This window comes from Furipterus horrens, unplaced genomic scaffold (genome assembly GCF_987537825.1).
Source record: "Furipterus horrens unplaced genomic scaffold, mFurHor1.1.pri manual_scaffold_12, whole genome shotgun sequence".
NCBI lineage: Eukaryota > Metazoa > Chordata > Mammalia > Chiroptera > Furipteridae > Furipterus > Furipterus horrens.
In genome coordinates this window covers 58,933,979-58,959,171 of record NW_028327182.1, presented here as the reverse complement: position 1 = coordinate 58,959,171, position 25,193 = coordinate 58,933,979, and the positions used below count along the sequence as shown (strand labels likewise).

The 25,193-nt window shown below is 33.8% G+C and overlaps 1 protein-coding gene across 2 annotated transcripts in view; it reads left to right on the top strand.

The window, feature by feature from the left end:
* The window catches only part of FGF14 (fibroblast growth factor 14), an 891,082-nt gene that overhangs the window by 680,674 nt on the left and 185,215 nt on the right, over positions 1–25,193 (top strand). For both annotated transcript variants that reach the window (XM_090258946.1, XM_090258947.1), the window contains exons 2-3: positions 19,589–19,699; positions 23,447–23,550. In XM_090258946.1, the coding sequence (XP_090115072.1) occupies positions 19,589–19,699; positions 23,447–23,550 (215 nt within the window). The remainder of the gene's footprint in view (positions 1–19,588; positions 19,700–23,446; positions 23,551–25,193) is intronic.

The following is a 25,193-nucleotide window of genomic DNA, read 5'->3' as shown; positions in this document are numbered from 1 at the left end:
AGTGAATTTAGAAATATAGTAAGATACAAAGTCAATATTCATAAATCGAAGGCATTTTTGTACACAAAAAATGAAATATCAGAGATAGAAACTGAAAAAAATCCCATTTACTGTAGCAACAAGAAAAATAAAGTACTTAGGAATAAACTTAACCAAGGATATAAAAGACCTGTACTCAAAGAAGTACAGAACACTAAAGAAAGAAATTAAGGAATATACAAATAAATGGAAGCATATACCATGGTCATGAATGGGAAAAATCAACATCATTAAAATGTCCATACAACCCAAAGCAATTTATAGACTCAATGCAATCCCTATTAAAATACCAATGACATATTTCACAGACATAGAAAAAATACCTCAAAAATTTATATGGAACCAAAAAAAGACCCCAAAAACCCACAGAAATCTTGATGAAGAAGGACACGGCAGGAGGAATCACAATACCTGATATTAAACTGCAAGTCTACTATAATCAAAACAGTCTGGTCCTGGCATAAGAACTGCCATATAGATTAATGGAACAGCATAGAGATCCCAGAAATAAACCCAGGTCTTATGGTCAATTAATATTTGACAAAGGAGGAAGGAGCATACAATAGAGTGAAAATAGCATCTTCACAAATGGTGTTGGGAAAACTGGACAAGGACATGCAAAAAAAAAAAAAAAGAAAAGAAACTAGAGCACCAACTTACACAATACACCAGAATAAACTCAAGCTATATATAATACTGAGATGTAATCCATGACTCCATAAAAGTCCTAAAGGAAAACATAAGCAGTAAATTTTTGGATATCTCACAAACAATACATTTACCAATATATCTCCTAGGGCAAGGGAAATAAAGGAAAGAATAAACAAATGGTTCTTCATCAAACTAGAGTTTCTGCTCAGCGAGAAAAAACAAAAGTAAGATGAAAAGGGAACCAGCCATATGAGAGAACATATTTGCCGATGATACTTCAAACAAAGGTTTGATCTCCAAATATATAAAGAACTTATATGATTCAACACCAAGAAGACAGACAACCCAATTAAAAAATGGGCAAAGGACCTGAACAAACACTTCTCCAAAGAGGACATACAAAGGGCTTGTAAGCATATGAAAAGATGCTCAACCTCACTAGCCATCAGAGAGATGCAAATTAAAACCACAATGATATACCACCTCACACTGGTCAGAATGGCCATTTTAAACAAATCAACAAAGAACAAATGCTGGTGAGGTTGTAGAGAAAAGGGAACCCTGGTGTACTATTGGTGAGAATGCAGACTGGTGTAGCTACCGTGGAAAAAAATATGGAATTTCCTCAAAAAACTAAAAATATAACTCTCTTTTGATCCAGTGATTCCACTGCTAGGATTATACCAGAAGTATCTTGAAACACCAACTCAAAAGAACCTATGCACCCCTATGTTTGTAGCAGAGCTATTTACAATGGACCAGTTTTGGAAACAGCCTAAGTGTCCTTTAGTGGATGAGTGGATTAAAAAACTGTGGTACATTTACACAATGGAATACTATGCAACAGAGAGAAAGAAGGAACTCCTACATTTTGCAACAACATATATGGAACTGGAGAGTGTTATGCTTATTGAAATAAGCCAGATGGTGAAAGATGATCTCACCTAATACAGGAAACTAATGAACAAAACAAACAAAAGAGCAAAATAGAACCAGTGGCATGTAAACAAGGAATGGACTGACAGTGACCAGAGGGGAGAAGGGGGGGGGGAGAAAGGGAAGGGTCTAGTTTAGAAAATAGTATAAATGACCCGGGTACATGGACAACAGTGTGGGGATTGACTGTGAGGGTGGTTGTGGGTAGGGTAGTGGAGAGCAATGGAAGGAAAAATGGGACAACTGTAATAAAAATAATAATAATATTTATTGAATGCAAAAAAAGAATTTGTCAGTACCACTACCAACTATTTACTAAGCTGACTGCCCATTAGTTGGAGGTCTCTGTGCCATTTTAGATGTGAACAGGCATGATGAGTTTTATACTTGCTCTGAAAAATACTATTTCTCAAATGTATGAGCCTCAACTCTGGAGAATGCTGGAGAATGTATTGATTATTGTCACATGCAATTTTTTTCTTAATTTCAATATCTTGATGATTTTCTTATACTACCTCTATGGAAATGCTTGCTAACCCAAAAACAAATGTGTGCTAAAAAAAATTGAAATTTTTTTTTTTTTTTTGTCATGCAAAGGGACCAGTATACGCTCTACAATTTCTGTTACAAAAACAAATAAAAATACACATCTGTCATAATTCATTTTTTATGGTTAATGCAATATGATATATTCTGATTACAGTATAACTTTCACCGAACGGCCTTTGATACTGGATTTTATTAAACAAAAATACATTTTAATTTCAGAAGATGCCCTTGATTCTTTAACTTCATAGATTTTGTAATGCTAATCCCCAATTTTAGATAATGCATTTATAGCTGCAGAGCAAATTTATATGGCCTGCTATAGGTTTGAGTGGCTGCAAAAATTCTGTGAATAGGTCAATAGGAATTGTTTTTCAGATTCCTCGCATTTAGGAAATCCCATTTCTAGTTTCTGAAAGGAGAAGTGAATTACACTTTGTAGAAATTTAACTGAGCATATAAATTTAACATATTCAATATGATACTGCAAGCCTTAGACATTTTTCTATATCCTAATGGATTTTCTATTTGTTAGATAATTTTTTGAGCAGAGTTCCAATATCTAACTATAATTTTAGCTTTTTCTATTTTTCCCTGAAGTTCTATCAATTTTTGCTTTATGTAATTGAAGCTTTGTCAGTAGATGCACAAACATCTAGAATTGTTATGTATTCTTAATGAATTGACCATTTTACCACTATGAAATGATCCATTTTTATTCATCTTTAGATCTTCTGCCCAAAAATCTATGTTGTCCTTTATTAATATTTATTATTTTTAGTATTGTTATAGTTTCCTATCCATTTTAATCCTAATAGTTCCATTAAAGTATAACTGTCATGATATATTCTGTACATATTTAATTGTACAATTTTATGAGGTTTTTTAAAGCATATTTTATTGATTATGTTGTTACCATAGTTCCAATTTTTTCCCCTTTGCTCCTCTCTGCCCAGTACCCCCCTTCCCTGCAGCAATCCCACTCCCCTTAATTCATGTCCATGGGTCGTGCATATAAGTTCTTTGGCTTCACCCTTTCCTATATTATTCTTAACATCCCCCTGTCTATTATGTACCAACCAATTATGTGTCTTAGTCCCTGCACCATTTCCCCATTTCTCTACCTCCTCATTCCAAGCTGATAACCCTCCAAATGATCCCCATACCTCTAATTCTGTTCCTATTCTGGTTTGCTTAGTTAGATTTTGTCTTTATATTGTAGATCTGGTAGTTGATAGTTGTGAGTTTGTTGTCATTTTAGTGTTCATAGTTTTGATCTTCTTTTTCTTAAGTAAGTCCCTTTGACACTTCATATAATAATGGCTTGGTAATGATGAACCCCTTTAGCTTCACCTTGTCTGGGAAGCACTTCATCTGCCCTTCCATTCCAAATGATAGCTTTTCTGGATAGAGTAATCTTGGTTGTAGGTTGCTTTTCATCACATTAAATACTGCTTGCCAGTTCCTGCCTGCCTGCATTGTCCTCTGAGAAATCATCTGATAGTCCTATAGACACCCTCTGTAGGCAACTGTCTGCTTCTCTCTTGCTGCCCCCAGGACTTTGTCTTTATCTTTTACTTTTGGCATCTCAATCATGATGTGTCCTGGTGTGTTCCCCACTGGGTCCAGCTCACCTGGGACCCTCCGTGCTTCCCTGACCTGTATGGCCATCTTCTTCACAAAATTTGGCAAGTTTTCCTCAGTTTTTTTTTGATTCTTGCTTCCTTACTCTGCACTGGTTGACTGTTTCTTCCTTCCACCTCCATCTTCGCTGGAAGTTGCAATTTTATGAGTTTTGACATAAGAAACCATCATCATTCTGTGTTTGTTTTCTTGTTATTGAGTTTTAAGTCTTTATATATTAGCGGATATAAGCCTTTAATCAGATATAAAATGAGCAAATATTTTCACTTAGTCTGTGACTTGTCTTTTTGTCTCTTAACAATTTCTTTTGAAAATAAGTTTTGTATTTTTATAAAGTTTAGTTTATCAACTTTTTTCTTCAGTGGATCATGGTTTTGGTGTCATGTTTAAGAACAAGACCAGGTATATAAAAATCTAGGAGACCAGGGCAAAATGAAAATTTAATAATTTTGAAAAATTATTAAGAATTTTACACCCTGACCCATGTGGTTCAGTTGGTTGAGCATCATCCAGCAAAGCAAAATGTCTCCAGTTTAATTGCCAGCTAGGGTACATGTCTAGGGCACATGTGAGATCGGCAACTGATCAATATTTCTCACATCAATGTTTCTCTCCCTGTCTTTCTCACTCCCTGCTCTCTCTCTAAATAAATAAATAAATGATAAATAAATGTTTATAAAAGAATTTCAAGATAGTGTCAGCAGGCCATTAAACTAAGAATGGGGCCTTTCTAATTGCATATATAGTATGCGCTTGAGTACATAAAAGGTTTATCCAGAAAAATTCTAACCTTTGTAAATATAATGAGAAATGTTTATGTGACATCAATGTAATCTGGCAGCCAAGGATAGTGGACTAGAATGTGCAAGTGTGGACAGTAATGATTTTGCTATACTAGTCAGCAAGGGCAATAGATGCCATAGAGTGAGCATGTATACTGTGTGGCCATCTCATTTAAAATTACTGAGCGGGGAGAGCAATAAATCTGCATCAAATTTTGCATTAAGCTTGAACTTCCTTGAGGGAAATCTATTCGGATAATTGAGAAGGAAGCTTCATCACAACAACACATTTACTCATGTATCATGTTTTGTGCAGTTATTTCTTGGTGAAAGATCAAATTACCTAGATGATCAGCCTCTCTTATAGTGCAGATTTGGTGCCCTGCTACTTCTGGCTTTTCCCAAAACTAAAATCACCTTTGAAAGACAAGAAATTTCAGACCAAGAATGAGATTCGGGAAAATACGACAGGAAGCTGATGATGATTGGGAGAACTGTGTGAGGTCCCAAGGTGCCTGCTTTGAAGGGGACTGAAGCATCATTGTTCAATGTACAATGTTTTTGTGTCTTGTATCTTCTTCAATAAATGTCTGTATTTTTCATATTATATGGCTGGACACTTTCTGGAAAGTCTCATATAGTATTCCATTTATCCCCTCCTATTTTATATTATTGTTCAGACATTTTACTTTATGTGTTTTATAAAACCCACATTATATAGTTATTATTTTTTATTCAAATACTTTTTTCTTTTTTAAATTTTAATTTATTTACTGTTTTTCTATTATAGCTGTCCCAGTTTGCCCCATTGCTCCACCCATCCCTGCCCAACAGTCAATTACCTTTTAAACATATATAAGTAATTAGAAAATATATGTATGTATTGGCTTGTGTATTGACCACCTCCAGGGTTCTTTGTTTCTTGGTTTAGATCCATATTTTTATCTGGGGTAACATTTTCTTTGTTCTTGAAGGACTTCTTTTGACATTTATTATCTGATGATATACTATTATTGTAGCTCTGTTTTTGAAAGATATGGTCCCCTTTTTAGGTCACCTAAAGGACTTTTTTTTTTCAGTATATCAATGATATTGCTTCATTGTTTTCTTGTTTCAATTGTCACAAACAAGATATCTGCCATCAAATATTTTTTCCTACACACACACAGAGTGAAATTTTCTGTTGTGGGGAAAAGAAGAGATTGTCTCTTTATCACTGCTTTTGAGTATTTTCAATATGATGTGTCTTGGTGTAGTTTTCTTCATGTTCTTTTTATACAGAGTTTGTTAACCTATTTAGATCTTTGGTTTTATGGTTTTTACAAATTTGGAAATTATTCAGCCATTATTTTTTCAAATATGTTTTATCTTGTCCTCTTAACACTCTCTTTGGAGACTCCAATTAAATATATATATTTAATCACCTGAAGTTATTCCACAGTTCACTGAGGCTCTGTTAATTTTTTTAATTCTCCCTTCTCTGTGGGTTTCTTTTGGAACCATTTCTATTGCTGTGTCTTTAAGTTTACCACTTGCATTTTTCTTTTCTTAAGTCATTTATTTTATTTTTATTCTATTACAGTTGTCCCAATTTTCCCCCTTTGCCCTCCTCTGCTCATCCCACTCCCCACTCCCACACTGTTGCCCATGACCATAGGTCATCCATACATGTTCTTTGTCTTGTCCCTTCCCCTTCTTTCCACCACCTCCTCTCAGGTCACTTTCAGTCTGTTCCCTATTTCTGTGCCCATGCTTCTATTTTTATGCACCCCTATGTTCATAACAGCACTGTTTACAATAGCCAAGTGCTAAAAACAGCCTAAGTGCACATCAGTAAATGAGTGGATCGATAAAACTGTGGTACATTTACACAATGGAATATTATGCAGCAGAAAGAAGGAACTTCTACCTTTTGTGACAGCATGGATGGAACTGGAGAATATTATGTTAAATGAAATAAGCCAGTTGGTGAAAAACAAATACCATATGTTCTCAACTATAAGAGGAATATAATGAACAAAATAAACTAATGGACAAAATAGAACCACTTGCATTTTTCAATTTCTAATCAGCAATCTATCTTACCCAAGGTACATTTTTCATTGAGTAAATTGTGATTTTCATCTACAGAAGCTGATTTTGGGCCTTCTTTGTATTTTCTATGTCTGTACTTAACCTTCTGAATGCATAGAATATAGCTGTTATGACTGTTTGCATGTCCTTGTCTAATATTCTAATATGTGGATCAGTTCTAGGTCACTTTGACTCATTGATTGTCTACCTTGTTACTGGTCACATCTCCCTGCTTCTTTTTTATGCCAGGAAATTATTTGTTGGATTCAAAATATTTTGAATTTTATTTTGTTGGGGGCTTGATATTTTTGTATTTCTATATATATTCTTGAGCTTATTCTGGGATGCAACTAACCTACATGGAAATAGTATATGTACTCTTTTTAGTTCTTTCAGAATTTGTTAGGTGAGACTAAATTAATGATCATACTAAAGCTAATTATTTCGCATCTGATGCAAGACTCTTATTTTTACTCTGCACTAAGCCCCATGAATTATTTATTTCTTCATTTTACTAGTGGTAACAGATACTATTTCAAGTCCTGTGTGTCTTTGAAGAAGTGCTCTAAACTCTAATTCTCTCAGGTGGTCTTCTCCAGCCTGGAGTGATTTCCTTACATAAATTGCTGATCAGTACACAGCTGAATACTCAAGGGAATCTTCTGAAGGTCCTAAAAGTTATCTATCTCTACAATTCTCTCTTCTCACGTACCCTGTACACTGTCTACCTTGGTCTCCTGGGAATCTCCATTCCATTTTCTCAGTTTAGAGAGTTCACTGGGGTTCTCTCCTTCATCATGTCTTGGAATCTCTGTCAAGGCTTTATACTCAGTCAAGAGTAGGGCTCACATCAGTTTTTCCTCATTTCTCAGATACAACTGTCCTTCATTTCCTGATGGCTACTATTCTAAAAAAATTCAATTAGCTAATTTTATGTGAGTGGGACTTGCTGGTCTCTCTTACTCCATCTTGAAAATTTGCATTATTATTGAGCTCTCTCAGATTATAGTGTATTACCCTTGTAACATTCACAGTCTTTTTCAGTCATAGTCCCAGCATTGAAATTTGCTTATTATGGTAGTATTTGACTACAAAATATTAACAAATAGTGATAATACTCTTGACCCTTTATTCTTCAAGTCATTCAGTTATGAGAAGTATAATTAATATGGAGTTATATTTTGTATTAGTATAAATGGCTTTTGTGTTGAACAATAAGAAGGAAAAGAATAGTATATTTTTATTTTTTTCAATTAAATTTATTGAGGTGACACTGGTTAAGAAGAATATATAGATTTCAAGTGTATATTTTATGATGTATTATCTGTATATCGCATTGTGTGCTCATCATCTGAAGTAAAATATCTTCCATTACCATACATTTGACCTCATTTACTCTTTACTATCCCTAACTTTCTTCCCTCAGTAACTATCATACTGTTGTCTATGTCTATGAGTTTTGCTTGATTTTTTTGTTTGCTCATTTGTTTTTTTCACTTTTATAGCCCACATATGTGTAAAATCATATGGTTCCTAACTTTTTCTGTCTGACTTATTTGGCTTGGCATGATATTCTCAATGTTCATCCATGTTGTCACAACTGGCAGTACTTCATCTTTTCTTATGGCTGAGTAGTATTCCATCATATATACATAGGATGATCTATGAAAATTAAAGGATATAATTTTGGTTACTTATATGGCAAAGTAAATACTTTGTCTTCATTTTCGCTATTTGTTGGCTATGCATGTGTGCATGTGTTTCTTTATTGTGACATGATATCACAAGTTAAACATAGAACTTGTGAGTGTTTTGAGATGGTATAGTTTTCTTTCAGAATCAGTTATTAAAAAAGAGGTCTGCAGTAGTTATTACCATAGTGGATTTCTTAGTAGTAAAAGTAATTCTGTAATAGACAATAGAAAGAAGATTGTTACTAAACATTTATAGACTGGCTAAATAAGTACAAAATATTCTGATAATTTAATATTTAGTTGTATATGTTTAGTGCAAATATATTGCTAAGATTTTGAATCCTCTTTTGAGCTTATCTGAAAACAACACTAGGAACACAAATACCAAATGGAAAACCTAGAGTTAAAAATAATAATATCTAGATAGCAATTATACTAATGTACTTCAGATTCTGCTCTTTCTATGGTAATAGCATTTGAAAATGTAAATAAAATGCTTGTCTATTTACTTAGCAATCTAGGAGATATTATGCTCTGTTATCTGGCAGTATAGTCACTCCTAATATTTATGCTAATATGAAGAAGATACAAAATATATTCAAAATAATATTGTTTCTTTTTAATATTTGGTGTCATTGACATATTAATGAGGAATCTGAACATGAATAATGTGCTCATATCATAAATGCAGCAGATGCCATGCAGTGACACATCAGCACACTAAATGAGACAGAGCATAGTGCTTCTTTGCAAATGTACTTAGGTGTTCTGGCACAGAGCAAATAAAGTTGCTTATAAATTAGGAATCCCTGATACAGGATATTATCAGGAAATATTTTTCTAAGTGTAATAATAACAATGAATTGACTTGGATCCCAAATGTTGTCACTAAAGGACACATATTTTTCTTAATTATTTACAAGAATTTTGTATATTACCTTTGCAATTATGTAATTAACAAATTTAATTTTAAATATTTACAATTTAGATGGAATAAATTAGTGGACTGAAGTACACAAAGTTTTATGATTGAATTATTCATCGTTGTATGTGGTGAATAAATACATTAGAACAATAGATCCAACAGTTTTGCAATTTTATTGTCTAATTCTTGATTATGTGGGGATAATAGCTCTAAAGTGTCTTTAATATGTTAGAATCTTACAATTAGAGAAAGTTGTTGGAAAGTATTACTGAAAAGAGGTGCTTTTCTAACTGAACTCAAAATATTTGCTTCATCCGTAGCCTGTAGATCTTTAATATGTATTTATAAAACTAGCAAAGAGTTCAACCCTGGGTTAGGAATCCCAAGATACCACTCTTAGGTCTGCCTGCTCCTTGGAACTTATGGCAAATATTAAGCAAGATATTTACTTGTCTACCTTCCTTTTAGTGACCTTCTGAAACATTTTTCACAAGAAGAGGTTTTACTCACTGTTTTTTTAATACTTTACCTAAATGAAATTTTTTTTTTTGGCCAGAAGAGAAGAAAAAAGTATTGGTGTTTTCATGTCAAAACCCACAATTGTCTTTATATCATGCATTTTCAGCTTCTCTAATTCTTAAATTAAGGCATTTAAAAGTGCATTTTGAATTGAATGCCTTTTAAGTCTTATATATAGACTTTTAAAATATTTTAAAAAATGAATATAATTCAATAAGTATTTGTTGAGCATATTTGTGCAAAACATAGTGATAAGCTACTTTCAGTAATATATGATGCAGCTCATCAAGGGATTTATAATGTATTTAAAAGGAAGAAGATGTATAAAATCAATAATTTAACACATGATTAATTGGCATAAAGCTGTATCACAGGTTTATAGGTTCTCCCAATCTCTTTAATAGAGAACAAGCCATTTGAGGGAAAGAACTGTTTTTATTTTTTTAATGTAAGATTTTATCCTTAGTGCCTATCGACATAGGATTCTGGTAATCGAGGGTGTAGAGACTATTCTGGGTTGTTGAATCAGCAATTAAAATTTAACAAGCATGATAATGCATTGAATTGAGGTGGTGAGATGGGCAACCATTTGAAATGGCCAAACTAACTTCCTAGACATATGGAGTTCTCAAGGTAACATAAGGTCGATCCCTGGAAGAAACTAAATAGCATCCTAAATAATTATTTTTTAATATGGTGAATTTTTAGATTCTTTTAGTTTCATTGATCAGTTTCATTAGTGCTCCAACCCACCCTTTTTCTCAGCCTTTTGGAAGAGTTCATGGGCATGGTTTATTTGTATGATTTAATTATATGATAACTTGGCTTTGAGTAAATTATTCACAATACTACTTTCTGCAACTAGGAGTGCCAAATTTATTCAGATAAACCACAAAAATGTATACTCTAAAAGTTGTTTTTACCCTGTAAAAAACATATAATTTTCCATAAGTAACAGAAAAGTGACATCAAGAACCTACACCAAGATTTGTATGTAAATAAACATACTATGCATACTATGTATGTATTTATGTATTTGCTATATAAAAATACATGCATACTGTACATTTTTCAATTTAAATAATGATTAAAATGTATATATCATCCTACAGCTGGTCCTGATTTCTCTCTTTTGTTAGTATTGCATATTGGATGAAAACATGTTGTACCAATGATTGATTTAAATAAACCCATTTCTGAAAGAATGGTTGTTTTAATTTAAAATGTTGGGCATTTTTTCCCCGTATCTGAAGACAGTTGGACTGATTTGCATTTCTTTCAGTTCTGAGCATTGAGACTAATATACTATGAAGCACTTATTTTTGGTTTGCATACACATTAGTTTTCATTGTTTCTATTTTAATTAATATCAGAGAGCAAGGAACAGAGTTTCACACAAACAGTATCCTCAAAATATTTTTAGTAAAATGTGCAGGCACAGGAAATAGAAAATAAAAGAAAAACAAGATAGAAAATTAAATTCAAACAACCTAAGTGTTTTTTTTAGTATATTTTATTGATTATATTGTTACAATCGTTCAATTTATTTTTCCTTTGCTCCCCTCCACCCAGCACCGCCCCTCCCCTAACAATCCTCCCCCCACAAGTTCATGCCCATGGGTTGTACATACAAGCTGTCCTGTCTCACCCTTTCATATATTCTTCTTCTTCTTTTTTAAAAATAATTATTTATTTATTTATTTTTATAATAATTATTTTTAACAATAAAAAATAACAATCCCTCCCTCTCAGACTTAAGACCCTTTATAATCTTATAAAGGACAATGGGCGAAGGTCTCGAGCTCCTCTAGCTGCTTCAACCTGGACATGGACGTTGTCCTACCTACCCTTGGGTCCAGAAATCCCTAATAAGAGTGGCGGTGTGGAGGGAAGGGTGGCCTTCCCACATGGGGAAGGATCGTGCAGACTCCAGGTCAGTTGGCTGTCCCTGGATAATGGCATGCTTGATTTAACAGGCTGGCATCCTTGTTGTATTCTGGAGGCAACAGATTTAGCAACAGGATTAAAAGGCATCATTCAATCTATAACCACTAGATGGCATAAGGCAGGTATTAATTTTTCAATGTCCCACATTAGGGAAAAGAAGTGCTTCTTTGGAGGAAGGTGTGCCAGGTACATCTCACCTGTCGAAAACCCTTTTGCCCATTATACTTAGTTTGGGCTGAGGGAAATATTTTAGGTTTCCCCCCTCTCAGACCTCTGGGCCCTTTCGATCCAAGCCATTAGGACAGAAAAGAGAAACCTGTTTTTAAGTGAAGCCCATAGACCACCCCATTCTTCACCAACCCAGCCACTTAGTACAGCCAAGCCATTGAGTCTCAGGAGGCAGCAATGCAGACAGGGTTAAGTGAGGCCTATACGTACATACAATCACTCAGGTAATGAGATCATTGGCTTATGCCCTTTGAAAACAGAAAACACATGTTAAATTATGTAACATAACCCACAAACAAGTCTCTAAATCTGTAAAACTGTCTTATTGGAAAGACATCCAGTTGCAAGGCATTTGACATTCTTCATGCCTGTAAATTAAACATCTTTGATAATGCCACAGACATAGTTTAACTTTCAAATGAAAACAAGTTTTAAATGAAAAGAAACTTTAAAAATGGTTAGCTCCACTACTTTATAGTCTACCACTGAGCATTGTGATTTTCCTTGAATCATGATTTTTCTCCCCAAGATTACCCTCCTTGTCATTAAAGGGACTGCATTAAGTCCATTTTTAATTTATCCTGTTCATTTGCATAAACACAACAAGAGCAGCAAATGATCACTTATGATCTTTAGTTCTACTTCACTGGAACTTACCCAAGGAACATTTAGGGTGACCTTCAGTCTGCCCTTCAGGGCACAGAAGCAGAACCACATACCTGGCATTCAGCCTTGCCTGTAAACACCTGTCTTTTCCAAGTTCTTTTGGTTTTCCATTGTGCCTTAAGGTCTCTTCCAGCCATATTTCAGGAAAACAACTTTCATTCTTTCCCTGGAAAGATTGCCATGGACCGTGCAACCAACCAAGGTACCAGGCCTTTTATCTCATGGGCTTTTATTACCTTTGAAAATCAATCCCAGTTCCTCAGGGCTTTTTGGTAACAACCAGAGCCCAAGCATGTCTCCTTTAGGCATGACATTCCAGTCAATGTCTTAGTCAAAAAAATCTCTATTAACAACTGATCTTATTAGTTTTATGCAAAGAAACTTATGTCATTACTTACTTCTTTAGAATATCAAACTCTGGAGGGATCAAATAGGGAGAAAGGTATACAGTGTGAAGGCAAATCCTTATCCGTCTAATATTCACTGAACTTGCATTTCTATTCTTTATATTTTCATTTTTTCCCCCACTAAAATTTTTTGTTGTTGTTTTTCCATTACAGTTGTCCCACTTTTTTCCCCCTTTTACTTTCATGCATCCTGCCCCCCCTTCTCCCACATTCATCCCCACCCAGTTGTCCATGTCCATGGGTCATTTATACATGTTCTTTGACTAGATTCTTCCCGTTCTTACCCCTTTCTCTCTCTCCCTCCCATCTCCCTCTTTGTTACTGTTAGTTTAGTCCTTGTTTACATACCTCTGGTTCAATTTTGCTCACTTGTTTGTATTGTTCATTAGTATCCTGTAATAGATGATAGCATAAGGTATTTTTATTTCGTTGCCTGGCTTATTTCGCTAAGCAAAATTCTCTCCAGTTCCATCCATGTTGTTGCAAATGGTAGAAGTTCCTTCTTTCTTTCAGTACTTATTCATGGTCATTTTCCCCCTTTGTACTCATGTTCCTCTCTGTCTCTCTCTGTTTCTTCATCTTCTTAAAGCAGACCCTTTAGCATCTCTTGCAGTGCTGGTTTGGTGGAGATGTATTGGAAACTCCTTATTTCACCTTCCATTTTGAATGAGAGTCTTGCTTAGTAGAGTATTCTTGGTTGTAGTCCTTTGTTTTTCATTGCTTGGAATATTTTTTCCATTTCCTTCTGGCTTGTAGTGTTTCTGCTGAGAAATCTGATGATAGCCTTATTGGAGCTCCCTTGTATGTTATTAGTTGTTTCTCTCTTGCTGCTTTTAGGATTCTCTCTTTGTCTTTGAATGTTTCCATTTTAATTATGATGTGTCTTGAAGTGGGCCTGTTGGGGTTCATCTTCATTGGGACCCTCGGTGTTTTCTGGACTTTCATGACTCTTTCTCTCTTCATGTTAGGGAAGTTTCTGTCATTAGTTTTTCAAAGAGGTTTTCTATCCCTTGCTCTTCTTCTCCTTCTGGAATTTCTATGATATGGGTATTATTACGTTTCATGTTGTCCTGCAGCTGTCTTAGAGCCTCTTCAGTCTTGTTCAGTCTTTTTTCATTTTGTTGCACTGTCTGGGAGTTTTTGTCTACATTGTCTTCCAGCTCACTGATCTGATCTTCTGCTTCCTCTAGCTTGTTTTTAATTTCCTCTACTGTGTTCTTCAATTCAGAGATTGTATTCTTCATTTCCTCCTGGCTCTTACTGATAGCTTCCATGTCCTTTTTCATGCTGGTGTAATTCTCAGTAAGTTCCTTGTACTTTTTCTGGAGTTCCTTGTAGTTTCTGCTGAGCTCATTGAGCTTCTCCATAATCCATGTTTTGAATTCCATATCTGATAGTTCGTTCCTCTCTATTTTATTTAGCACTTTTTCTGAGGATTCTACCTTTCCTTTTGATGGGGGGTTGTTTCTCTCTCTCCCCATTTTTGTGACTCCTATTGTTTGTTGGTGCTTCTTAGAATGATCTGCACTTCCTGGATCTCCAAACAACCTAAGTTCTTGTTTTTTTTTTGCTTTGTTTTTTTTAAAGCAGTGTTTATATATTAAATTCATAAGTGTTTTGGAAGTGAATGAAGAACTCTAGCAATTTCATAAATTAAAAAATATTTTTTGAGTTTACACGGCTAATTTAAATAAAGGTGTGGAACTTCAGATATTTATTCACTCCTTAACTATTAATTTAAAGTCTGAGTTGTAGAATTTGGGAATATATCTGTATATTGAATACAAAATCTTTTCCTGGTAGGGCCGATTTTAGAAATAATAAATTATCATGGTGAAGGTTTTCATGGATTGTGACCATGTACAGTAAGAAACTGATAAATTGAATCTTTGACATTTGGAGCAGTTATTCTATAACCATAATGTGTTTTTAGGTTATTTGCATATATGTATGCACTATTATTTGCAAGTATCTATGAGATGATATTTTTATTCATTTCTAGATTAATTTGTTAACATTTCTTCATTTTCATTATAAAATTAGCATTTTGTCATAGGGAATTTTGCAAATAGTATGTTGAAAAGTAAGTGTTTCAACTATCAAAATACAGTTGTAGTTAACAGTTTGATGTCTTTTCTCCATGTATTTTTTGATATGGTTAATATTTTTTACACAGTCATGCCCATGTGATGTACATATATATTATCACATAAAACTTTTTAACACTGATGATTTATTTTTATGTGAGAAGTCTGGAAAACACAATTATATGATCAAAAATCATGAACATTTTTAAGGCTTCATTGTCATTGCCATCTTGGTTTCCTTGTTCCAGTTTTTACTCCTACCAGAAATATGTGAAATTATAAATTACCTCCTGTCAGAATTCATCTTAGAAACACATATTGCATAGTTCCTACTTATCTAGACTCTGGAGATGTAATGGTGAGCAATATCATACCTTTTAATTTTCTTCTTGAAACTTATAGCCCAATTTGTAGACGGACATCAATTACATAATTGAACAAATAAGTGTGGAATTAAAATTGTGAATTATAAAGCAAAATATTTATTTAATATTTTGGATATAGGTTGTATTATGTTATGTATCTTGTATTAAAAACATTTCAAATTGGAATAAATTTGATGTTTAAAAAATAAGTCATACCTATGAAAAATTCTGCCATAATAGCATTCAAAGAGGAATCTTACCTTGTCTGAGGTGTTAAGAAAGTGCACTAGAGGAAATGTTAATGGAGCTGAATTTGAGAAAGAGGAAAAAGAGTTAACTAAACAAAGATGTATTTATGTGGTTGTGTGTGCACAGATGTGCAAAGGCATTTTTATGCAGGTAGGAGTATTTGGGACAGGTAAGGTTAAGGGAACAGAATAAATGTGGGATATTATAGAATATTTGTAAGCAGGCCTCATTGACACAGGTTGGGCTACAAGCAAGGAATGGTATGGGAGCAGTAGAAAACAAAGCCAGGTGGATTAATTGGGGCCCCACTGCTGCAGGGCCTGTGAGTAATTTAGGCTGCAACAAAGAGTTCCTGTGTATTTCTGAATCTGATGGATTGGAACAGGCACAGTGCAGATAAGAAGACTATATAGAAGAGGCCCTGAGGGGCTTAACTACTGCCAGCAATGAAAATGGAAAAAAGGGAAAAGAATGAAGGAGATTGGGAACACAGGATCTGTAGGAATTGGGCAACTCATTAGGTGGAATAAAAAAGGTAAGCATGGTGTTCATCTTTAAAGGACGGATACTGTTAATATGAGTAGTCATATCTGGGGTAGAAATACTTTTTGGATGGAGTTGGTGGAGATGAGAGTGAAAATGATACCAGAGGTATTATATTTGCAATTTGGATGAGGCTTTCATGGGTAGAGATATTTATTGGAAATGCAGCCAGTGGCAAAGGGGGAATATCTTAGAATAGATTTTTAAGAACTTAGCTCTTTTCTGATTTAATGTTATTGCTTAATATCACAGATTCTTCTTCATTTATGCAGTTTTTGGGTTTAGATGCAGATATGGTTGATCTTTACAAACCTAGTTTAAGAAAACTAACTGATTGGTTTGTGTTTTATTTTAGGTTTTTAAGATGGTTTATTTCAATTGTTCAATTTCTAGAAGCTATATAGGGTAGTAGTTAAGAGGGCAGGATCATGTTAAGCCCTAGATTTGCATATATTAGTTATGTGTTCTTCATTATATTACTTCATTGCTCTATGATTCCATTTCCTCATCTTCAAAAAGGGCTTCCTATTGTGTAATTTGCAGTGATAATGCAATGAGTTAATCCTGTAATGTGCTTAGAACAGTGCCTGACACCTGAGAAGAACACAGTCAATATTATTATGGTTTCTAAAAATAATATGAAACTAGATAAATAGAAATTAACTTGGTTTTGTTTCCTTAAAATTAAATTAAAGCTCAAAAAACACAATTTCTTGTTTTACTTAAACTTTCTTATCAGAAATGAGGTGTAGTCAAGTAGGGCTCTCTTAACACGATGGCCCCAAGTTCATGCATGTTGTCACAAATGGCTGGATTTCCTTCTTTTTAAAGCTTAATAATATTTCATTGTGGGTGTGTATACACACATACACACATACCATATTTTTCTTTATTTACTGTTTGGTGGACACAGGTTGTTTTCATATCTTGGATATTGTGAATAATAATGCAATCCATAAGCATGGGTATGCAGATAGCTCTTTGATATACTGATTTCATTTTCTTCAGAAAAATACACAGAAGTGGAATTGCTAGATTATGTGGTAGTAAAACTTTTAATTCTTTGAAGAACATCCATACTTTTTTCCACAGTGGCTTCACCAGTTTACATTTCTACCAAAAGTGTATGAGGGTTCCCTTTTCTCCACATTTTCATTGATACTTATTATCTCTTAGGGTTTTTTTTTTTTTCTGACAGTAGGAAAGAAACATAAAAGAAGGCTTCTCTTTGTATAAGTGTGTGGGAACTTGCATCTTCTATTGACTTTTCTGACATAGTTAATTCTAGTTCAGAAGATATAGTAGTTAAAATACATGATTATTTAAAGTATGTGACTCAGGACATAATGGTTTTGTAGAAAATTTGTCAATGTCTAAAATTTTTTTATTTCATGGCAATTAAGAATTTTTCCCCCTTCCTCTGACTTTTTACTTTTGTTCTCTTCTTTTCTGTGCTCCATTTTCAGTGACTAGCACAAATCTGATGCAGCAAACCTAAAAAAAGAAATCCTTAGTAGTTAGAGGGCTGATTGCCCGGTCAAGTTTTACTGAGTGATGGGCAGACTAAGGTAAAAGAGTAATTTTTTTCACTAATGCATATCTTGGAATGATGTGACTTTTAAAGTTATATACTACAGAATTAGCAACATATGTAACACAATCTATTAATCATGTAGATGTTTGTTTTTAAAATCCTAGCCTTCTAAAAACACCTATGTTCTGATGTTTAATCACACTGATGTGATGCTGTGCTATTCATGCATTATTTTTTCACATTTTCTACAATACTATACTACTTTTGAAGAAAATCTGTGTGCCATGGAGTCATTTTTAAGTTATTAGTTTTATCAGATGTACAATGAAACAGATATTAGCATTCTTTTTAATTTTTAGAGGACTAAACAAAGGCTAAGAATATTCAGGTTTTGAACAGTCTTTTTCTATTGTTTTTGCATCTGTGTATTTTGTGTTCACCTTTTTACAAGTTCACAAATTTTAACCTGTAATATAGCAAGGATTATTATTTTTATTGAATTTATTTGGGTGACATGGTTAATATAATTATGTAAGTTTCAGGTGTATAGCACTATGTTATAAACATATATATTGTATTTTGTGTATATCGCCTCAGTGGGGGTTATGGAAGGGGATTTGACTTAGAAAGGTGACCACAATTTTTCTATCAATTACAAGATGTTAGACTTCATCATTCTGTAACATTCTACTGTTTTGACATCATGATCAGATTTGCATGTCCATTCAGCAATTGTGGATATACCAATTGCCATGGCAAAGATTATGATATCCCACATCAAATCTAATCATGAACTGGGGATGGCCTTTGAAAAGCCACATGCAAATATTTATTTTCAAAGGTACAACTGGCTCTTTGTGAAGCACTGGATCATTATGGTGGTTTTCTTTTCAATGAATCATTAAATGAGAAGTCTGTTATTATATAATTTCCCTTTCTGTTTTAATAAATTTTCATTGTCTTCTACCCTAAGACCTTTTGGCCAAGAATCAAAATCCACATTATATAATTTTACTCTCCTTTTTAGTTCTATAAATAAATAGGATTATCTATTTAATTTGTCTGATTTGTCTAGCTTGTAGTCAAAGCTGACCTCACAATGTAGATTTGTTATTGGGTCTCACCTAAGTTCATAAGTCAGTTTGCTCATTTTCCTATGGACAATACATAAGTACCAAATATCCCTCCATGCAAGTTACGGTGACCCTTTAGACATCAAGGAAACATTCTCCATATTGGGGCTTTTTCTAAGAATGTTCATCAAAATGTTAGCATGAATTTTTTCAATACAGGAGTTTCATATTTGGGGATTAGTTCTAAATTAATTTTTTAAATCTATTAAGAAGCCTTTAATATAGTTCGTTTGAACCAGAAGTTTGTAAAACTCTTGTACTGCCTTCCTAAACGATATTAGCTTAAACTATTAAATTAATTAGGTTAGAACTTCAGTATTAATTAAATTAATTTATTAAGTAGTTTAACTGTTTTAACTAATAATTTAAATATGCACATATTAGTTTCATAAAATGACTATTTTATGCAGTTGACAGATGCTGCTTACAACAGCATTTTCTTCATCTCCTATGATTAGTATACTTCAGGTTTGATAAATACAGGGAAATCTGGGAGACACAAGAAAAAAGATTGTACTGGTATAAAATGCCCTCATTTCTGAAAAAGAAAGAATATAAAACAGAAAAGAATTTTTATTGTGATACATGTGAGGCTTATGATAACTGTGTTTACCTTTCAGATCCCCAGCTCAAGGGTATAGTGACCAGGTTATACTGCAGGCAAGGCTACTACTTGCAAATGCACCCTGATGGAGCTCTCGATGGAACCAAGGATGACAGCACTAATTCTAGTAAGTGACAACCTCAGGCCTCCAGTTGACATGGTTGCTAGAAGATACAATATTCCCTCACTTATCAAGGGTATTATGTTCTAGAACACCCCCCCCCCCACGATAGGTGAAAATCCACAAAGTAAGAACCTTACATTTATTTTAGTATTTATATATATTTTAAGCTTTATAAACCCTTCGCACACACTTATAAACTGTTCCCAGTCCCTTATTAACCTTCCTCACTCCCTTATTAACATTTTCCACACTTTTATAAACACTATTTATGTTCTTAAACATATTCTACACTCTTAAATCTACGTAACTTTAACATATACAGTACCGCAAAATCCTGCAACATAGTGAAAAATCTGCGATAAATAATTAAATATAATATTTTTTAAAATTCCGCGATACAGTGAGACCACGATAAGTGAACCATGATATAGAGAGGGACTACTGTACTATCACCTTTTGAATTAAAATGTACAGTTTCTATGTTTTAAGATATTTTTCTCTGGTTCATTACAGTAGTCTTATGAATCTTAAGAAAATTATTAACACAGAAAAGTATTGTTAAATAAGAGCAATCATTAGAGATACTGGTATGTTCTAATTAGACCACTGTCCCTGTGGTTTGAGGGTGTGATATAATTGTTCAACAACATGTTTTAGTTTTTGATAATCTCTGAACACAAAACAAGGATGTCATCTATAAGTAGGAAAAATAACCTAAAAGTTTTCCTGATGACACCCAAAAGTTACCAAATAACAAACCTGAGGCTAAACCTTCAAATCTTTATGATTTGAGTTCAACATATATCTCACTACTCTATATGAAATTATCTAGAACTAGATAAAGTCAGAACCACCCTGATAAGCTGCATTTGTCAAAAATTTTAGATGAGTTCAGAAGAGGAAAAAGACCAGCAGGCAGGTGAACCCAATAGAGATGTCTTCCCAGTATTACCAGCCCAAGATTTAGAAATCTCTTGGAGGAAAAATGGCAAGAAAATAGTTGATGATCAATAATTGTCCTAATAGAGAGGATGCTGTAGCAAGTTGATTGCTTATCACTGGCTTCTGTATACTCTGGAAAGATCTTTCATGAAATGAAGTGAACATCCTAGTTACATCATGATTTACACACATTTTCAGGGGTAACTTCTTTAAAATTTGTAGTGCTTCCCCTCTATTAACTAAACATCAGCATTATCATGAACTGTGGTTTTTGATTAGGGAGTGGTTTTCTTTTCCTCAGTTTGCTTTTGGGGATGCCATGAGATTTTTCTGTGCTGCTAAACTCCATTGTTTCAGTTATCAGACTTAACAGATAATGTAAGCAGAATAGAACTAGAGAAATGTCATTATGCTAGTGACTATAGCAATGTTAAATCTCAAACAAACCAATTCCTAACACCTTAGAAATTCTCAACATAACAGTCTGATGTGTCAAATTGCCAATAGCTCACAGTTACCACCACCCCACAAACCTTTGAACAGTGATTCTCATCTTGGCTAGACTTTAGGACCATTCAAAAACTGTTCTTATGCTCTAAACCCACTTCCTGATATTCTGATTTAGTCTGGGATTGGGGATGGTTGTGCTAATTTTAAAGTACAGCCAGGATTGAAAATTACTATTATGTGGAGAACTAGAATATAGAATAAACAAAATAGCATGAATTTCTTCATTATGCTTACTCCCCTAAGCTTTGTGACATTGCTTTATAATTATGTAAAATACAAAAAAATGAATAAATAGTGATGTTTTAATTAATGTGGGGATCTGTGGCTTTAATTAGCATCATTGCTTCATCATGGTCAGCTCTGAATGGACTTCCACATGACAATGAGTATTGTATTCACTTATTATCATTTTATAAATCATAATAACTTATATTTATAATCCAGATCCCAAAAAAAACCCTGGAAGAAAAACTCAGTATGTTTTTATTTAGTGTCGTCATTTTATACTATCTTCTATAATTTTTATCTTTCCCATACCCAATTATTTTGGTGAATTCTTGGTGCACTTATTTTCTAGAATTATACCATTATGGGGTATAAAGTTTAGAATACTTAAGTTTAAATAGGTTAGGTTAGACTAGTTTGCATGAACAGATATACAAATATGTTTTCTCCAAACACGTTTTGCACATAAATCATGAATTATCCTGGTGCTTATCCTTTCAAAGTGTGGAATAGTTCAGATCTTCTAGACAGAGTGAAAAATGGCTAATGGTTTTCTTCTAGAAAGAAGAAATACTGAGTTACAATGGCACAGTACCTCATAGTAATCATCAATTCCACACTCATATTTAACATTAAATAATAGAGATAAGCAGACATAAACCTCATTCCTCCATAAAGATATCATAAGCCCCCCCTAGAATCCTACAGAGGCAATTCAATGTTAGTTTGCAACATGAAATCTAATTATCTACCTACTCATCTATGAGAGTATCCTTCTAGAGGTAATTATCTATAGCCATGGCCTGCCATTTTCCTTTCTTCATGTGTATAGCACAGACATCTTTGGGTACTGGGATCAATGACATATAATGTACTACCTGTTAACTTTCTCCACCCTAATCAAAGAAAATACATGCCTGACAATTAAACACAATTTATAAAGTCCATTTTTAGCCATCTACTGAGTAGACCCATAGATTGAAGTCAAAATTGCCCACATTTTAAAAAATTATTTGTCTTTTGTGAAATACAGTTGATGCCTAAACCTGAAAATATTTTATTTATACATTTACTTCAACGTTATAGTGCTGCATTGCCTATTGTGCACTGGCCTATTGCTCAGAATTAGATGTGAATTTAAAAAGAACTTGAATGGGAGCAGACAACCACACCGGGGATAATTAATAGTCTCATAAATATATCAGTAATAAAGTCTGCCAAATCATCAAGTTTTACTAAAGATAATGCTAGAATACCTATTAAACAGTCAACATGAAACTGGCATGGAAATGTGTCAAAGAGATGTTAAGACTTTTTAAAAAATCAATATAACATTGTTATCTGCACTATGTGAAAAATATATAAAAATATTTTTGGTCAATAAGAAATAAAACATGAAAACATAAATTATTTTTTTCTTTATGGCAGGTAAAATTGAGTACTTTTCCCTCTTGTATTTTAATTTGCACTCTAGTTTTATGAAATATTAATAAATAAAATCACCTTTCTATAATTTGCATTGCATTCAGTTTGATTAGTTCTTTCTAAATTTAGCACATTAGCAGATGCATGTCTTTTCTGGGCTCTGTTATCATATCATGTTGGTTCAGCAAGAGTAATTGAGTTTTGGAATTACCTTTTTAACTCTGGACTGTCCTCCATTATAACAATAAAGCACACTTTCTGCATGAAAGACCAGAATAAACAGTCAACTTGGGCTTTTAAAATTCTACTCTTTGAGAATCTTCACAGCTGATTACTTTTGGTATCAAGTTGTGTCAGAGATCATGATACTAGAAGTATGATGGCAAGCTTTATTCTGTTCATTTTTCCACCAGCTCTTCAAAATGCTCTAAGAAGACTGCTAAGAAGATATACAAACTGAAGTTCAAGTGCTAATTTCATTCATAGCAGAAAGTTGTTAATTTAAGAAATAAACTTAGTTAATTGGAGCTTCTCATAAGTTTGTAACAAAGATGATGTTTTTAAATAAAATAAATGAGAGAGAGAAAAGCAATGGTAGTGCTTTGTTTCTTTCTGCCTATTTGTGATAGACCATGTTTATCTTTCCAGCACTGTTCAACCTCATACCAGTGGGACTGCGTGTTGTTGCCATCCAGGGAGTGAAGACAGGGTTGTACATAGCCATGAATGGAGAAGGTTACCTCTACCCATCAGTAAGTAATGTGCCTAAGTTATTGGTCCTTCATTCAATGTTTGTAAAACAATAGCAGCAATAGCAAAATAAGAAAGCTCTGTGTATATTGACTGTGCCATTTTTGGTCTTGACTGCAGAATTGTAGGAACTGTTTATTCATTATTCATCATTCTGTTAATATCAGTATATCAAGCAGAAAAGTGATATTACTTCTTAAAATTGTGTATTTGCATATTTTAAAAAGTGACTCAGTTCATAGAAAATTGAGTAATTTTGAGAGAGTTGAAGTCAATATAGTGTTTTTATTTCTATTTAGAAATGTATTTAGAGAGTGTCTTGTAAAATATTATTTAAAAAAAGTAAAAAGAAGTAACATGATTTCTAAATAGAAAAAAAGAAAATATTAAAGGGAATAGTTTTGTTTTGTTTTTACAGTTTTCTCTTTCTTTTTCCTGTTTTTTATTTATTGTTTTTTTCTACTACAATTGTCCCACTTTTTCTCCAATTACTCCCCCCACCCTGCCCACCCCTTCTCCCACAGTCCATCCCCACCTTGTTACCCCATTGTCCATGTCCATGGGTAATTTATACTAGTTCCTTAACTAAACCCTTCCCCTTCATTCCCCTCTTCTCCCATCTCTACTCCCCACTAATCACTTACAGTCTGTTCCTTGTTTACTTGCCTCTGGTACAGTTTTGCTCATTTGTTTGTGTTGTTCATTAGTGTCTTGGGTTAGGTTATATCATATGATATTTGTCTTCCGCTGCCTGGCTTATTTCACTAAGTATAATTCTCTCTAGTTCCATCCATGTTGTCACAAATGGTAGGAGTTCCTTCTTTCTTTTGGCTGCATAGTAATTCATTGTGTAAATGCACCACTATTTTTTAATCCACTCATATAGAGATGGGCACTTAGGCTGTTTCCAGCACTAGGCTATTGTGAATAGTGCTGCTATGAACAACGGGGTGCATAATTTCTTTTGAATTGGTGTTTCAGGATTCTTAGGCCATAATACAATGTATTGCTTGATCAAAAGGCAGCTTCATTTTTAGTTTTTTGAGGAAATTTCATTCTGTTTTTCATAGTGGCTGCACCAGTCGCATTCCCATCAACAGTGCACTCGGGTTTCTATTTCTCTACATCCTCACCAGCACTTGTTCTTTGTTGATTTGTTGATTATGGCCATTCTGACCAGTGTTAAGTGGTATCTCATTGTGGTTTTAGTTTGGTTCTCTCTGATGGCTGGTAATGTTGAACATTCTTGGACCCTCTGTATGTCCTCTTTGGAGAGGTGTCTACACAACCCAATTAAAAAATGAGTAAAGAACCTGAACAAACACTTCTCCAAAGAGGCCATACAGAGGGTCCATAGATACATGAAAGAATGCTCAACATCACTAACCATCAGAGAGATTGAAATAAAAACCACAATGAGATACCACCTCACACCAGTAAGAATGGCCATCATCAACAAATCAACAAACAACTTGTGCTGGAGAGGATGCAGAGAAATGGAAACCCTGGTGCACTGCTGGTGGGAATGCAGACTGGTGCAGCCACTATGGAAAACAGTTTGGAATTTCCTCAAAAAAACTAAAAATGGAACTACCTTTTGAACCAGCAATTCCATTGCTAAGATTATATCCAAAAAATCTTGTAC